At 49.6% G+C, this 16,865-nt stretch overlaps 1 protein-coding gene across 3 annotated transcripts; it reads left to right on the top strand.

Moving 5' to 3' along the window:
- Nucleotides 1–327: 327 nt before the first annotated feature.
- Nucleotides 328–15,422, top strand: LOC100727548 (serpin A9). Of its 3 annotated transcripts, none has more exons than XM_063241606.1 (5): nt 328–443; nt 4,252–4,896; nt 10,087–10,360; nt 12,006–12,153; nt 13,042–15,422. In XM_063241606.1, the coding sequence occupies exons 2-5, from the start codon at nt 4,269–4,271 to the stop codon at nt 13,243–13,245; spliced, it is 1,254 nt and encodes a 417-aa protein (XP_063097676.1). In that variant the 5' UTR covers nt 328–443; nt 4,252–4,268; the 3' UTR covers nt 13,246–15,422. The 3 variants fall into 3 exon arrangements, with proteins under 3 accessions (XP_063097676.1, XP_063097677.1, XP_063097675.1); XM_063241607.1 differs by having other exon boundaries at nt 347–447; XM_063241605.1 differs by having other exon boundaries at nt 406–539.
- The last annotated feature ends 1,443 nt before the right edge of the window (nt 15,423–16,865 follow it).

Below are 16,865 nucleotides of genomic sequence, written 5' to 3'. Positions count from 1 at the left end.
ACATCCAAAAATAGGTACTTGACCTGGGTTGGGTTTTAAAAGATTAGCTGCCCTTTGCAGAGAGAGTAGGGTTCCAGAGACCTGCTAGAAGGTTTTCAGGGTTGAGGCAGGAGGCCGTGACAGTCTAGCTAATCTTCTGGTGGGAGCTGGGAATTTAAGATACAGCTGCTGGAATGACCCCCAGGGGCCACCAAAGAGGGGAAAGCTGGAAGAGGTTTTGCAGTGACTCTGGGGAGACGGCCTGTGGGAAAGTCTGAGTTCACCCGGGTCACAGGGCAGGCATCAGGATTTATTTATAAACTCAGGAGGAGCTGACGGGCAGGCAATTAGCGAGGGAGTTCAGCGGGCAGGCTGGCACGAGATGAAGCCTCGGTGCCGTCTGTGTGTTTTAGAGAGGAAGCCGCCGTGGGTGTGGTGAGACCAGCTGGGACGGCAGAGCCGAGGCAGGTAACCCAGTGGAGGCCTGAAGACATATAAGGCCAGGGCCAGGGTGGCGGAGGAGAGGACCCTGGGCACGGAGCAGGCGGAGCAGCGGAGGGGTGAGAGGGAGCCTGGAGCCGAAGGGAAGGGAAGGGCTGCATCGGGAGCCCGGTGGCCTCAGCCCGGTGGCCGCGGCTGGGAAGGAAGGGAGATGAGCATCAGGTCCACGGGTCCCTGGCTTTAAACCTGGGGGTCAGGTTTCTGTGGGTGCAGAGCCAGGTGGGCAGAGGAGGGGAAGCTATGGAGGCTGTGAGCACCGGGGTACCCAGCCGGATCTGCGGAAGGAAGCCCCTGGGAACGAGAGGGAAGGGATGCTTCTTACTGTTTTGACTCTGGAAAGCACCAGTTTGTCCAACAGAAGCAAGACCTCAATACGTTTAAAAGCCCAGAGCAACACTGAGGGGGGCGCTCAGCGTGGAAGAGAGAGAGAAGGGTGGAGATGGTGTTTCACAGCCTGGAGGGGCTCGAGGGACGGAGGGGCGGGTGCCTGGGAGCAGGGATTTGTGTTCTGCAGAAACAGAGGCAGCTCGTTCTGTGTCTGAAGGTTCCCACCCTTATGAGGTAGGACGAGGCTCTCTGCAGGGAGGAGATGCACGCGCATGGTGTGTGTGTGTGTGTGTGTGTGTGTGTGTGTGTGTGTGTGTGCAGGCATGTACCTTGTGAAGGAAGTAGAGAGACTGAGCTTTGCTCTGCAGTCAGGGGGAAAGCGAGTCCATGTCTTACCAGGTGGATAGAGATTGGACATCGGATCCCACTGATTAGGGGCCACTTCCCCAGAAGGGACAGCTGGGTGGGTCCTACCCAGCCGGGAGTGTGCAGAAGGGATGAATCACAGACGGATGCCCTGCAGCTCCAGGGCCCTGGAAAGCAACAAAGCCTTTGACACCCAAGTCAGAAAAGGCGCAGAGGATGGTGCTGGGAGACCAAGCTGGGGACAGGGCAAGGTGGCACAGGGTGGAGGACCCGCACACCAGGAACCTGGCTCTTCCCTGGGCCTGTGAAGTGCTGCAGAGGGGATGAGAAGGAGGCAGTGACACACAGGGTGTGCACTGAGAAGCTGTCCTGTGCAGTGACCAGGGAGCGGGGCTGGAGCTGCCCCTGAGCAGTGGGCGGGTGAGAGACAGGGCCAGGGGGGCCAAGGCCACCCAGCTGACAGGAACCAGGGATGACCCAGAGAGGTAAGAGCCTGCCATCACCCTGAGGGTGGAGCTCATACACATGCAGGCCCCACAGCAGGACAAGGACCACCACAGGAGAATGGGAGGTTGGGTTCTAGAGCCCACCAAGGGAGCCATTGCCAGGATTTTCTGAGAAAGCGCCCCTGCTGTGGCCCTCCTTCCAGATGTGTCTCTTTCTTTGAGACACAGTCCCCGCAGCCTGAAGCTCAGCACTCAAGCCCTCCCACGCTTTCTTCTTTTTGCTCCCCAGGAATCCAGTTGTGCACAAGCTGGGCCTCTGTTACGTTATTTCCTTTCATTTCCACCTTGCTGTCTTCAGTCTGGGTGGCCCTTATTGATTTGTTTTCAGGAGTGTTGACTGATCCATTGCTTCCTAGGCAGTATCAGGTTTGTTCTCAAACCCAGCTGGTGACTTTGAGGCTGGGAGGGGAATGTGACATCTGATTGGACCAACATCAGGCACTACAGTCATGGAGTGCACGGCCCCTGCAGACCCTGACGTGTCACAGCAGCCCCCAGGCCCTGCCAAGTGTGCTGCAGACCCCACCTCAGTCCCACTGCCGGTCTCACCTTCCTGGTGGTGGCCCCGCCCACATTCCTTCATGTGCTGTCCCCTGCCTTATGGCTTGACTGCCGGGGCGGGTGAGGGCCAGAAGCAGGTGCATCGCGCAATGAAGGAGGCTGGTGGCTGCAATAAAGAAGTATGCCCTCCACCTAGGTGCTGCTCTGTGCCAGCTCCCAGCAGACCAGGCCCCTGCCCATGGCCTTCTGTTTCCTCTGTCTCTCTTACCAACCCCTGCCTTGTGACTGGCTGCTCTAGTGCTGGGGTCCTGCTTCACACAAATGTCTCTCTTCTGCTCCTCAGAGCTGTCCTCCTCTCATCCCCGCTGGCCCTCACCATGGCCTAAACTCTCTTCCTTGCTTTTCCTCTGTACTCTGTGTGTAAGTCAGTTTTCCACTGCTGTGACGAAATGCCCGAGAAAAGCAACTTGAAAGAGGAAAGGTTTACTTGGCTCATGGTTTCTGAGGTTTTGGTCCATGGTCTCCTGGCTGCATGGCTTTTAAAGGAAAGGCAAAGTAGAACATCGTGACAGCAGAGCAGATGAAAAGAGGAGGCTGCTGACCTTGGGGCACCCAGGAAGCAGAAAGGGGGAAAAAGCTCCAGGAGCAAGCATGGCCTTCAAAGCCATTCCTCTGGTGACCCACCTGTTCCAACTAGGCCTCCTCCAGAAGTTTCCATCACCTCCCAATAGCATCATTAGTTCAGGCCAAGGCTTCAATATGTGGGCTTTGAGGAACATTCCAGACCCAAAGTATAATGTCCTGTTTGCTTTTTTCAAGTCTCAGTCAGTTGCCACGTCCCCTGGAAGCCTTTCTTGTCATGGGAACAAGTCTGCTCAGAGTTCATACTTGTCCACCACATCCACTCTCCATACCTAGTGGCATTTGCTGATCGCCCAACAGCCCTTCAGGGACCAGGACCCTCCAGTCTGTCCCCTGCTCACACAGAGCCTTGCCTAGGCCTCCACATGTGTACCTGTCAACCCAGGGCCCTGGATGCTTGCAATCCACATTCTGAGAACTCACAGACCATAGACAGACATGCATGGCCACTGGCCATCTGTCTGATGATAAAGGTCTAGCCACCTTTCAGGTGTGGGGGAAGAGAGGAGAAAAAGAGAACTCAGGTCACCTATCATGCACATCAGAGTTAGGTGCAAGCCCCAGCCTGTCTTCCTGGAGTTTCTAACTGCCATGAGGCCTTCAGTCTTGTTAAAAGAAAAGTTACAACACAACTGGTTTTGCAGCTCTTCGCTGGCTCTAATTGTAGCTATAGAATTGATCTGCAATCTGAACCAAGAGTGGTTCAAAATTATTTCATGTGGGCGGGTTTAATTAATAAGAAAAGGAAGTAATATATGGAAAACAGAAGCAAGGTACAGAGACATCTGGTTTGGTCACAGCTTATTTGAATCTTGTTTGAATATGGTTTGGACAGTTGGCAGCTTGTGATTGGCTGAGACTCAGCCATTTGTTACAAGTCTTCTTACCTACTAAGTTAGATTGCAGTTCGCTACGTATGGAGAAACTACTGGGCCAAACTTAATTCAGTTTAACACTTTGAAATCTCCCTGGTGCCCAAGTCTTGCCAGATAAGGATTGAGAGGGGGCAGGGGCAGGCAATTGTGGTTGGAGCTGAGTCTCCAACCTGGGGCCACAACTCCATGACAGATGCTTGCTCTAGGGATCCGTTTGGTGACAGACACAAACACACCCAGAAATGCCTGTGTTCTAGACAGGCAGTCAGAGTGAGAAAATGACATAACAACAGCAAAGATCATGAAAAGGGGGATCTGAGACCTGATTTTGAATTCCAGGCAGCACACAAGCCAACCTGGTGACCTGGGATAAGTTACATGTCATACCCTCTCAGGTGCCTCTACAACCAACCCAGTAATGACCTATTTTGTGGGCTTACCTGGGTTTTGAACAGGATTCCACTGGAGAGCTGTCAGTTGGTAATGTGTGGCATGTGGAAGGGTCCCTGCCCGGACCCTAGCTTACCTCTCCTCTGTGGTTCTGTTTCCTGCAGACTTATTTTGTTTCCAAATGGCTTCTTCCCTTTATCATCTCCTCCTTTTTGTTGGTCTCTGGACTGCCATCTACTGCAAGCCCCCATCCGATCCCCACAGCAGAGGGTCTCCACGCCCTCCCTCTGCCAAGGACAGCCCTGCCTCCCTGGTGTCTTCTGGCAGTACCAACTTTGCCTTCCACCTGTACCGGAGACTGGCTCTGCACAGCCCGAGCCGGAACGTCTTCTTCTCCCCCGTGAGCATCTCCACGTCCCTGGCCATGCTGTCTCTGGGGGGCTACTCAGCCACCAAGGCTCAGATCCTCAGGACCCTGGGCTTCAACCTGACAGTCACACCAGAATCCGCCATCCACCAGGGTTTCCAGCACCTGGTCCATGCACTGAATGCCCCCAACACAGAGCTGGACTTGAGGATGGGCAGTGCCCTCTTTGTCAAAAAAGGGCTACAACTTCAGGCAAGTTTCCTAGACAGAGCCAAGAGGCTGTATGGGTCAAAGGTCTTTTCCATGGATTTCTCCAACGCCTTCAGTGTCCAGAGGATCAACAGATATGTGGAAAAGGAGACCAAAGGAAAGGTGACAAACTTAATCCGAGACCTTGACCCTCTGACAGCCATGGTCCTGGTGAACCACATTCTCTTTAAAGGTAAGGATCTGTTATGCTCTTTTGTTTGTTTGCTTAGTCAAATATGGAAGCCAGACAAGTCCTAGACAGCAAGGCGAAGCTGTGGGAGGGCTTGAGCTCTAATTGGCCTTGCAACAAGCTGGCTGGAAACCCTTGAGTATGTCACACACTCTCTGCCAGTATCCGTTTATCAATCAGGAGAGAGGCTCAACCGTTAGATAGACAGACTGGGCATCCCAAGTGGCTGATGTTTAGTTTAGTAGGCACCATCCCCTACCCCCAGAAAAGTCTTCTGGTGATTAGCTTGTGAGAAAGTTTAATCACACACCATCAGCAACTGTCACACAGAGGTTCTAGAGGAGTGACATGGAGCTCTCTGAGCAGAGGGTAGCTCATTCCTTTTGCATGACTGAGTGGGTGTACAACAAAGACACTCTGTACTCCCTGGGCTGGGTTATGGATACTACTGTATCATTCTTACCTTCCTTCTTCTCCCATTCCTTTCTCCTTCTCTCCGTGTACCCATCAGCCCATTTGTCCATCCTCCAGCTCATCCATCCTATTCATCTGTCCAGGCAGCCAGCCAGGCATGCGCCCTTTAACCTCCTCATCTTTCTGTCCACCCTCTGTCTTAGTTACTTTAATACCTGATGCCCAAGTTGGGAAAGGAAAGGTTTATTTCTTACAGTTTTTGGAGGTTTCAGTCCACACTCAGTTGGCTCCAAGACAGGCAGGCATGGCTGGACCGCCGTTCATGGCGGCTGCAAACAGCAAAGAAAAAGAGAAGAGACACACCTTCTTCCTGCCATTACATCACATCCTGGCTCCACCCCTTTGTGGGTGGAGCACTGACACCATCAATCCAAGCACTATACAATGAACCATCACAAATGCACAATTCAAACTCATGAGGCCTGGGGGACACAAACATAAACCATGACATTCCACCCCTGGCCCCCAGGACTCATGTATATCCTTTATGCAAAAGACATTTAGTCCACCTCCAAGAGTTTCAAAGTCCTAAGTTTCAGCATTGCTGAACAGTCCAAGTCCCAAGTCTCCTCCAAGATAGATCTATGGCAAACTCTTAACTGTAACCCCTATACAAATGAAACAAGGTTAAACATTTCTGAAATACAAAGGCACAAGATAAACACTACCATTCCAAAAGTTACAAACAGGGGAATATAAAGCATTGGAAACAAAGCAAGTCCATGATCCAGCAGGACGAACATTAAGTCCTAGAGTTCCATGCTCAGCATCTGAAGCAATCTGGTTGCAAGCTCCAAAAGCCTTGGGTGACTCCACCCCCAGGGCACTTCCAGCAATTTAAACTCCCGCAGCTTTTCTCTTAAATCTTCTCTGCTCGCTTTTTGCAGCTTTCCTTGGATCATCCACATTCCTGGCTTTTCCAGACTTCTGGGGTCTCCACTGTACCTTTGGCTTCACACTTACATCTTCACAAATTGCCCTCTCAGGAGCACACTGCTTGGCCAGCCAGGCCCTTTGCAATCGAGGTGGAAGCCGTTTTACCCTCAGAATTCGTGCATCTTCCTTGCACCTAAAATCAGCACCTCGTGGATGCCACCAAGGTTTGCTGCTAGCTGAAGCAGTAGCCAGGCTTTTCTCTCTCTTGGCTGTAGGGGTCAGTTGCCTGGATTGCAGGGCTCTGTTTACCTGATTGTGATGAAAAGCTTCTCTGTGTTGCCACCATTCTGTAACCTCACGTGGCCTCTGTCGCCATTCTGGGAACTCACATGGCCTCTGTCACCATTCTGGAGCATGGCACTCTGCAGCTTTTTCCTCTGAGCAAAAGTTTTCATCTTTGCTATGAGGCTGCACAGGGTGGGCACTGCTTCCTGGGATGCCCCGGGGCCATCTTTCTTATCTCTCTGTTTCTCCTCAGGAATCAAAATCTCAACTCTGTCTTTACAATCCACACCCTTTGTGGAATCTTCCTTCGGGCCAAACTCACAGTATTGGAAATTATCCTGCTTGGCTTTTTGCTCCTGATTTGAAACATAAAGCTGGCTAAAAGCCCCCAACAATAGCCATGCCACAGCCTCAATGTTCGATTGCTTTTTAATTTCTTTTTCAAGGTTAATCAGTCCATTGCCCTTTGTCTCAGTCTCAGGCAAAGTCTCTGGGCAGGAGCAAAATGCAGACAAACTTTCTGCCAAGCCATAACACACATCATGTGGAGTCCAACAACCAATGCAGTCCTTACCAGCAGAAACCTCCCAAGCCTGGTCTTTACCATGAGGCTTTCTATCATTAGCCTTCTGGTCTCTTGAGCTCTGACCAGAATGTCCTCTACAGAACAGCCTAAGCTGCTCCAGCTCTATGCATCCAGGCGACATGTCCAAACCTTTCCAAACTCTGCCCACAAGCCATTTCCAAAGCCTCTCGAAAAACATGGTCAGGTATAGTCACAGCAAATGACCCCACTCTTCAGTACCAAATTTCTGTCTTAGTTACTTTATGCTCATCGCTGAGACAAAATACCTGATGCCCAAGTTGGGAAAGGAAAGGTTTATTTCTTTGGAGGTTTCAGTCCACACTCAGTTGGCTCCAAGACAGGCAGGCATGGCTGGACCGCCGCTCATGGCGGCTGCAAACAGCAAAGAAAAAGAGAAGAGACACACCTTCTTCCTGCCATTACATCACATCCTGGCTCCACCCCTATGTAGGTGGAGCACTGACACCATCAATCCAAGCACTATACAATGAACCATCACAAATGCATAATTCAAACTCATGAGGCCTGGGGGACACAAACATAAACCATGACACCCTCTGTCTATCTATTCCTGCATTTACCAAGCTACCCACCCATTTATCTATCCCTGCCATAAAAAGATAGCATATTTTGCTTCCTTCCTAAGTTACCTTTACTTTTTATATGTTTTCCTATTTAACTTAATATTATTGAAGTGTTTTTTACTTCCCATAACATTAACCAACTTAAAGTGTGCAATTTAGTGATTTTGGTTTTTAGTATATCCACGAGATTGTGTTACTGCACTACAGTACTATGAAACCTATTTATCCCCTCAAAAAGAAGTCCCTTGCCTATATTCCAATTTGACCAGCTCAGAAAGAAAACTGATGCTTAAAAAATGACAGGAATAATCATTCCCAACCTGCTGTTTCTCTCATGCCTGTAATCTACTTTACTGCCCCTGCCACCTCTAATCTGCTGCAGAGCCTCCCCTGTGAATTTTTCATTTCAATTATTGTACTTTTCAACTCTAGGATTTTTCACTGGGCACTTAAAAGGCAATTTCTCTTTATTGATATTCTTTATTAGACATGTCATCATTGTCATACTTCCCTTTAGATACTTACGTATGATCTCCTTTAGCTCTTTGAGTAAGTTTTGAAGAACTGGACAAAGAAGGCCAACATCTGCAATTCATGGAGAACCATTTTTATTGTTTCCTCCCACATGTAGGACATACTTTCTTGTTTTATTTCACAGCTTTTTTTCATTAAGCTGGCCATTTTAAATAATGTAATACAGCTACTCTGGAAATTGGCTTCTCTCATTTCCAAAGGTGGTTGTTGCTGCTTACTGTAATTACTGTTTTTTGTTTGTTTGCTTAGTGATTTTCTCTGAACTCATTCTTTAAAGCCTGGGCTTTCTTATATGTGACTGCTGAAGCTCTTTCTTGGTTAGTTATGTGATAAGTTCTGATACGACAGAGACTTTTTAAATCTCTGAAACGAATCTCTCAATCTTTGCTGATTGGGTCTCTGTGTATATGATGGATCTTGCCATGGACACTCAGCAGAGGAGTCTACAACTGTCTTCACTTTTCTGATTGTGCAGACTCCCAAGGTCAGCTGAAGGTGAGAGCTGACAGCCTTGGCTGAGAGTTAATGAACACGCATCCAGCCTCATTGTGGGCTCAGGATACGTTCGAACTTTCAAAACTTTCAAAGTTAGAACTTTCCAAAGTTTTGTGGACAATTTATTCCTTAATCTTTTATTTTCAATTCTTTGGTTAGTCTCTTGTTTGTCTTATCTGTTCTCTGTCAGCCAGCAGATATGAAGTTAAAACACCTGTCTGTAATTGTGTTTGACAAATATTCCTACATTGCCACAAAGAAATCTCCAATCAGATGTGTGAGTGAGGGCTTTCCAAGAACCATCAGATACGTTCAGTAACAATAAATTTTAGTCATTAAGCTATGAAAATGCTCCAGCTCTAGTCTTCTGCTTGTGGTATCAAGAACACAGACTACTATTTTTCAAGGCTACTGCTACCTTGAGGAAGAAAGAAAGGGACTGGTGCCAGCTAAAATGCCAAAAAGCTGGCTGTTTGCATCAAGATGCTTTCAATTTCTTCTTGAGCAAACTTCCCCCAGTTTGCTTTAGTTAATTTCAAGAGCTCTAAACATGCTGATTCTGAATTTTTTTCCCTAGTTATGCTAAGGGAAGGGTAAATATGCAAAGGTCATTGCACTGTCATTGTTGATGTAACCACCTTCCTGCCCTGTTTGTCTTTCTAACCTCTTTGGTTAGTATACAGCTTGTTCTAGATGTCATTTTCAGCCTGAGGCAGCTGCAAAATGTATCACTCCTGTAGCTATTTTGGAAAATACTCTCTGGGGAAATGGATTTTTTGCACTGGCCAAGTTTGGAAGCAGGTCAAACACAGCTTCACAAGTAACACTTTCTGGGATAGCACATATTGGTCAAATGTGACAATTCTTTGGGAATAAAATTGTAAAGGGCTCTGGTCACATCTTTTTCGTCCACTGGCCACCAGTCTGCTGGATTTCCATGTAAGTGTGGGATGTTATCTTTCAAAACCATTGCAGACCTGGAGAATATAATATGGGACTAGGATAAACTTAAAAAACCATGAAATTTATTATCTTTACCAAAATTCTGCTATTTGAATTCAGTAATTTGTTCTCTAGTTGCCTATAAGCATTTGGTTCTAAATACCCTGGCATTTCTTTATGTCATGTAATTCATATCCTTTTCATGCCCCCCTTAATAATTACAGAACTAATGATGTGACCATTAATTTAGTTCTAATTATCCCGAGTTCTAAAGAAGTTAATGCTGACCCCGGTTTTGCAATGTTTCATTGCTTTTGTGGAGAAAGGAGTTCTCAGAGGTCCTTATCTGTCCCCCTTTTGTGTCTTCACCCCACTAATCGCACTTAGACAAAATGCCCTCTCTTTTCTTTGTGCTAGCCAAGTGGATGAAGCCCTTTAACCCTGCAGATACCCACAGAAGCTTCCCATTTCTGGTGGACAAACAGACCACCGTGCACGTCCCCATGATGCAGCAGATGGAAACTTTTGCTTTTGGAGTAGACCCCCAGCTGAACTGCTCTGTGCTGCAGATGGACTACAAGGGGGACACCAGGGCCCTCTTTGTCCTCCCTGGTGAGGGCCGGATGCGGCAGCTGGAAAAGGCGTTGTCAACCAGGTTGCTGCGAAGGTGGAGCCACTTACTCCAGAAGAGGTGGGCATTTGTGAGGAGGATCATGGTAACGGTTCTTAAATAATCAGTCCTACAAATTGAGCACCTATTGCATGCCGGTCAGTGAGCTCGGTACCGTGCGTATATGTTCACACCTGAACACCACCGAAACTGTCGCTGGTAATCGAGGGGTATCATCATCTCCTCCTCTCTCCACATTTCACAGATAAAAACATAGTGGTTTCTTGAGGGTAGGTGAATTGCCCAGGGTCACATCACCTCAGAGTGTTCCTATCACGTAGCTACCCTGTGCTAACAGAGTGCACTCCAGAAGCCAGGCCATTATCCACTTACGAGGGAGGATTTTGTAAAAGCAAACAGACAAACAAGAAACACGTTAGTCTTCACTTACAAAATCAGGATGATAATAATAATATTGCTGTGTGCATCGTTGGTGGTGGAAAAGATAAAATGTTAGTATCTATAGAGTACTTACACCGGAAGCGTAGTCAGTCAATGTTAGTTAATGGTCACATCATTAGTTCTGTAATGATTAAGGGAGGCATGAAAAGGATATGAATTACATGACATAAAGAAATGCCAGAGTCTTATTTTTACTTCTGAGCAACACTTTCTCGGCAGCAACAGCATCACTCTGAGGTGTTTGTACCCTAGGAGTAGAAAGATAAGATTGACAATAATTATCATTAAAGAACGACAGTGGCCCTTGTCTGGGGGAGGGCAGGCAAAGTGTGGGAGGAGCTCCTGAGCAGAGGACAACCATGGTCAGCAGGGACTTCGGGAGGCTTTCAGGAGGGGGTGACAGCACCTCAGTTAACTTTAAGGAGCTCAGTGGTTAACGGAAGCACAGGAAAGCGTGGAGTTAGAGGGGCGTGTTTAGTAAGGGAAACACAGGAAAAGACGTGCTTCGAGGCACCCAGAGCCTCTGCCAGCCACTAACAGCAGTTTCTGCTCACCGCAGGCTGTGCAGGCCGGGGTTGGGGGGAAGGTGGGGAGGCAGCGGGGGCTGTGTGGAGGTGGAGCTCAGAGAGACTGGAGATGCCAGATAGGCACCGGGACACTGAGGACAAGAGGAAGCTGTCCCTGGTGTCCGAGAGGTTTTCCAGACAGGGCTGAAAAGTGTGTCTGGCAAACTTTCCTTTTTGTTCTGGGACTGAGCTTTCCCAGCTGGGAGTGAGAGGCGACTCTTGCTGCTTCTGCCTGGGACAGAGTGTGGGTGCAGCTTTTCTCTTGTGCTGGCCGTGTTTCTGCTTGCTCGGGTTGCCCAGCCTGGCTGCGGGTGTCACATCGGGCGGCACAGGGAGAGGAATATTCCCGGTGGTGCAGTGTTCTCTTGGCCTTGGCTCCTCGGAGGGTTAGCAGGGCTCAGGAAGGGCTGCTGGGATGGCACCCAGCAGGCGGTACAGACGAGATCCCATCGCCCTCTCCTGCCTTCCACTGGTCTCTGCCTTGGACTCCGTTACTGGGCCACCTTCTCACTTCTGTTCCCTGCTTCATTAGGGACCCTGCTGGTCTTCTTGTGTGGCTTTGGTGCTGGGCTTGCTTGGCTGGGAGATGGGCTGGGATAAGCGGGCCCCTTTCGGAATCTGACATCTGGAGGAAGAGCGGGGTCTCCTGAGAGAGCTGGAGCTTTGCCCTCACCTTTTCCCCTCTCCCTTCTCCACAGGCAGATAGAGGTCTTCATCCCCAAATTTTCCATTTCTGCCTCCTACAACCTGGAAACCATCCTCCCAAAGATGGGCATCCGTGATGCCTTTGGCAAGAATGCTGATTTTTCTGGAATTACAAAAACAGGCTTTCTGCAAGTTTCTAAAGTGAGTTGGTGGGGGAGATTATTTCTAGAAAGCCCACACTGGAAACACCCATAGAATTGGTTGGTGGAGAGTGGAAGGCTTTCCTTTCATTTGAAACAGAGGCCCATGCCCATGAGGTAAGAAGATTTCTTGATGGCCTGTAGAAAGGGCTGTGGCTCTGTGGCCACCAGGCCTCTGGCCCAAAGGCACCTCTCACCCTTCTTCAAACAAACAGGCCTGACTGTGGCTTTGCCTTGGGCATTTGACCATGTCCTTCCTCCCCACAGACGCCCTCGAGAGGCTGCCCGTGACCATGGTAGCCATGGCATTTGGTCTTCAGGGCTGAGAAGGGGACAGAGGTTGGGGAGGGGAGACAGGGAGAAGGAGGGAGGGGAGGGGAGGGGAGGGAAACACAGAGAGAGAGGTGTCACTGAGTTTATTTCCCCAAGGTAACAGTGAACCCAACCCCAACACTGCCGCCTGTCACCAGGGCTGAGCTGTGCCATCTTTTGGTGACTACGTGCTGCATGCCCTGCAGGACTCCCCATCTCTGGGGCTGACCTGCCCTTGTCCACATGCATCCTTCCGACCCTTGACCTGAAGTTTTCATTCAATAACGGATCATAGTGGTCAGTAGTGGTCTGGGGCACAGAAGAAACTTTTACCATCGGCCCCCAGGGAGGGAGTCCCAGTAGAACACAATGAGCAGAATGGACCTTTCCCCCAAAAGGGAGACTCATGTGCCCCTGTGGAAAATCACACCTGTGGTCACACAGTCCCCACCCCTGAAGCTCAGGAGCACGTGAGTCCCAGGTCGGGAGCCTCCTTCTGGAAAGATCAGCCTTTGGGAGTCCAGCCCATGTGGCAGTGTCACCACAGGACCACTGGTGTTTGTTTTTCCCTTATCAGGCTACTCACAAAGCTGTGCTGGACATCGGTGAGGAGGGGACAGAGGCTGCGGCAGCCACCGCCACCAAGCTCATAGTCCGGTCCAAGGATAGACCCTTTTCTACTGTCTTACGCCTTGACAAACCTTTCATAGTTATACTTATGAAAGAAGATATAAACTCACCTCTCTTCATAGGAAAAATTGAGAATCCCACTAAAGCCTAGTGGGAACCTGACCTGTTGATCAATCATCCGCTTTTAAAGATGCACAGGAAATGACATCCGGCACTGCCCGTGCTCCCAGGTGACCCTGAGATCCTCCTCCTCCTGGTCCAAGTATCCACCTCACCTGTACCTGGGATGCTGTTCCCAGGTACAACATCCGACTGACAGCAGAGGTCCTGGTCCCAAGCCCCAACCCAGGAACCAGGCAGTGCGGCCCTTTCTGCCAGCTCCCCACCGGGTTTGAGAAGCACGGCTGGGCCGGAAGCTCCACCCCTCAGAGCCCCGAAGGATGCAGTGAGAGCGGGCAGCTAGATTGCAGAATTACGGTTGTGCAGTCAGATGTGAATCCAGCCACAGCAGGGCTCCTTCAGTACCTGCAGAGTCCTGTTTTGCCTGATGGGCGACTCAGCGGCTGGGATGCCACCCCAGGGCATAGCAGCAGCTGCGTGAATGAATTCATTCTTCATTTGCTCAACAATAACCTAGGAAGCATTTCCTGTGCACTAGGAGTGAATCAGCCGGATGGGTCCCCGGGATGTTGGACCTGAGTGGAGAAGGCAGGTCAGCCAAGCACAACAGAGTGAAATCCACACATCAGCAAGATCTTGGCAGATGAGGAGCCACATCCCAACCACAGAATTCCAGGGGAGTCACGGGAGGGCGGGGCCGTGTTGCATGAGCAAGGAGATTGGTGAGCCAGGAGTGAGCACAGGGGTTTGGGGGGACAGAGGGAAGACCTTTTGCCTGGGGCATCCTGTGTCATACACAGAATGGCAGAAGCTGGGGCACAGAGGTCTGAGGAGGTAGACTGTGTGACGAGGGCACAGTGACCAATGAAAGTGGTCTGGGCTTGGGGGCAGCATGCAGGAAGCCAGCTGGACACTTCTGGCAGGAAAATGACAAGGCCTGAAGGTGTCCCCTAGTGCTGGCCACCTTCCTAACTGACCCTGTCAGACATGCACGTGTGCATAGCCCGCTGGGTGCTCAGCTCCTCCCTGGTGCCTTGTGGAGCAATAGACAGTGCCATAGGCTATAGTGACCCCTAGGCAGTGGCATCTTTGAGCTGTTGCCACCATCCCTCCTGATTCCTGTATCAGGTGCCAACATCACCTCTCAGCTGCAGTATATCTGCATGGGTATCCAAAACCCAGAAACCCCTTTCCTGGGGTACCAGTGCCCCTACCAGCTCACAGATGAATCATCTGAGGCTCACACTGGTTTCCCATGCTCTTTTATATGGAAATAGGGTGCAAGGGCTCCTGCTGGACAGGGGCACTGAGTTCCCACATGCACCCCCATCCCATCTGGTCCACATGAGTCCACTCCAAGCAGGAACTCCAAGCAGGAAGACAGATGACTGGCCCAGGCCGCTGGCACAGGATCAGAACCAGGAGCAGAGCCCAGCCACAGGAGGCGACAGCCGCAGGAGGGGCAGCCACAGCTGAGCTTCCTCTGTGAGGGTCACAGTGGAGGACAAGTCACCCTGCCTCTCAGCACAGGCCTCATACAAGGCTTGGTGCTGTCCGTGCCCAGAATAGCAGGCATGGAGAACTGGCGAGGGACGTCTGGGTTGCTTAGAGCACATCCTTTCCAGTGACCCTCGGAAGCACTGTGGTGGGGTGGGAGAGGGCCACCACCTCCCCCAGCCTCCTTGCAGGTGACACTGCAGCTGCAGGCTGGTGCTGCTCACCAGGACACATGTGAGCCCGCAGGTGCAAACTCCACCACAGACCAGGTTTCCTTGCTTGGGGGGCTCCGCTCTCTGTGGACTGAGATGCTTCTCTTCATCTGTTTTCAAATGCACCTCACTGTGGTTTTGACATTTGATGCAATCAGGTATTGTAGGACATCAGCCTGAGTCAACTGTTTTCGGAGAAACATTGGATTACCCAAGAGGAGGAGGCTCATCACCCCATGCAGTGCCACTTGGGAGCACCGAGGTTGTTTTGGAGGAACAGGGCCAAGGGAAGGTGTGGGCAGGCCCTCTGGGACCGCAGCGTGGGAGGGAGAGGGTGGGACTGTCCCTAAGGGCTGGAGGTGAGAGAGCATGAGGTGTGTGGTTGGAGGGTTAAAAAGACTCGCTCTCCTCACCCTGTTGTGGTTTCATTTGATGTTTATTCTTTGTGATAGTTCCTGTGCAATCAGGGTTTTGTTCATAAAGTCTTTGCCTACCTTTACGTCTTCAAGAGTTTTACCTATTCTGTCTTCCAGCAGATCAAGTGCTTCTGTTTTAATATTTATATCTTTGACCCATCTTGATTTTAGTTCAGGGCATGGTGGAAAAAAATTTTACCAGCTATTCTTCCAACAAAAGCCTGATATTTAGAACATGTGAAGAACCCCTCAAAAATCAGCCCCCACAAATTCAAAGACCCAGTCCAAGAATGGACATCCGAAATAGATACTTCTCAGATAAACACAAACAGCAAACAAACATAAACAAATTAAACCAACACTGAGATTCTATCTTACTCTAGAAAAACATAACTATCACCAAGAAATCAACCGGTAACAAATGCTGGCGAAGCTGTGAGGAAAAAGAAATCCTTCTCCCTTAGTGGTGGAATCAGTACAACCAATATGGAAATCAGCTTGAAGATTCCTCAAAAAGTTAAAACTAGAGGTTCCATCTGACCCAGCTATCCGCCTTCTAGGTATTTTCCTGAAACTGTGAAAAGCATCATACCACAGTGCCATGTGCATGCTCATGTTCACAGCAGCACAATTTTATTAGCTAAGTCTTCGAGACAGCCCATCAGCACATGAATGGCTAAAGAAAATGAGGTATTTGTACACAGTGGAATACTATATTGCCACAAAGAAGGATAAACTCGAGACATGTTTAGGTAAATGGATGCATCTCGAGACCATAGTTTTAAGTGACATAAATCAGGCACACGAGTGTAGCTATCCCACCATTTCGCCTCCGTGAGAAAGGATACCTAAGGAGCAAAATGGACAGCAGAGATTGGGAAGAGCATGTTCAAGTGGGAAGGGGAATGAGAGAGGGGGAGGGGAAGGGAAGAAAGACTTTAAAAAGGGAAGGAAAGGAAACGTGGAAGCCAAGCTTTTGTCAGTGGGCGAGGGGGATAAAGCTTTGAAGGGAGGGAGGGGCTGGAAAAGGAGGGTTAGTGAACTATGTACAGGTGCGAATGCTCCACGATGAGTATGATCATTACGTATGGGAAACTGTACTAACAAAAAATAAAATTAAATAAAAATTTTACAAGAGAAATACAGGGGGGAGAGGGGGGCTCTCTCAAGGGACTGGTGATACATTCCTGGAATCCCAGCACCCTGAGACACGGAGGTAGGAGGATTACAAGTTCAGTGGAAAATATCTTGTCTCAAATGAAAAAGGCCTGGGGGTGTAGCTTAGTGACTGGGCGCTGGGTTCAAGTCCCATCACTGCAGGGAGGGAGGGACAGAGGCAGGGAGAGAGAGACAGAGAGACAGAGACAGAAAGGACACAACAGTGCCTGTGAGTTTGGCCCACGACTCCAAGATGCCAAGTCACTGATACAAGATTCTAGGCATGATTATTATTGTCTGGCACGAGCATTTCACTCCAAATAGAACCACAATATTCAAAAGGTGGATTCACCTTAACTGGTGTGAGC

Source organism: Cavia porcellus, unplaced genomic scaffold (assembly GCF_034190915.1).
Source record: "Cavia porcellus strain 051 isolate PalLab524CR breed Dunkin Hartley unplaced genomic scaffold, mCavPor4.1 scaffold_31, whole genome shotgun sequence".
NCBI lineage: Eukaryota > Metazoa > Chordata > Mammalia > Rodentia > Caviidae > Cavia > Cavia porcellus.
This window is presented reverse-complemented; position numbering and strand designations above follow the sequence as displayed.

What these genes read in the sequence shown, in the direction of transcription:
- LOC100727548 (XM_063241606.1), top strand. Translation starts at nt 4,269, where the DNA reads ATGGCTTCTTCCCTTTATCATCTCCTCCTTTTTGTTGGTCTCTGGACT. An exon ending in GAACCACATTCTCTTTAAAG is followed by an intron (nt 4,897 to 10,086) that starts GTAAGGATCTGT and finishes TCTTTGTGCTAG; the next exon opens with CCAAGTGGATGAAGCCCTTT. An exon ending in AGCCACTTACTCCAGAAGAG is followed by an intron (nt 10,361 to 12,005) that starts GTGGGCATTTGT and finishes CCTTCTCCACAG; the next exon opens with GCAGATAGAGGTCTTCATCC.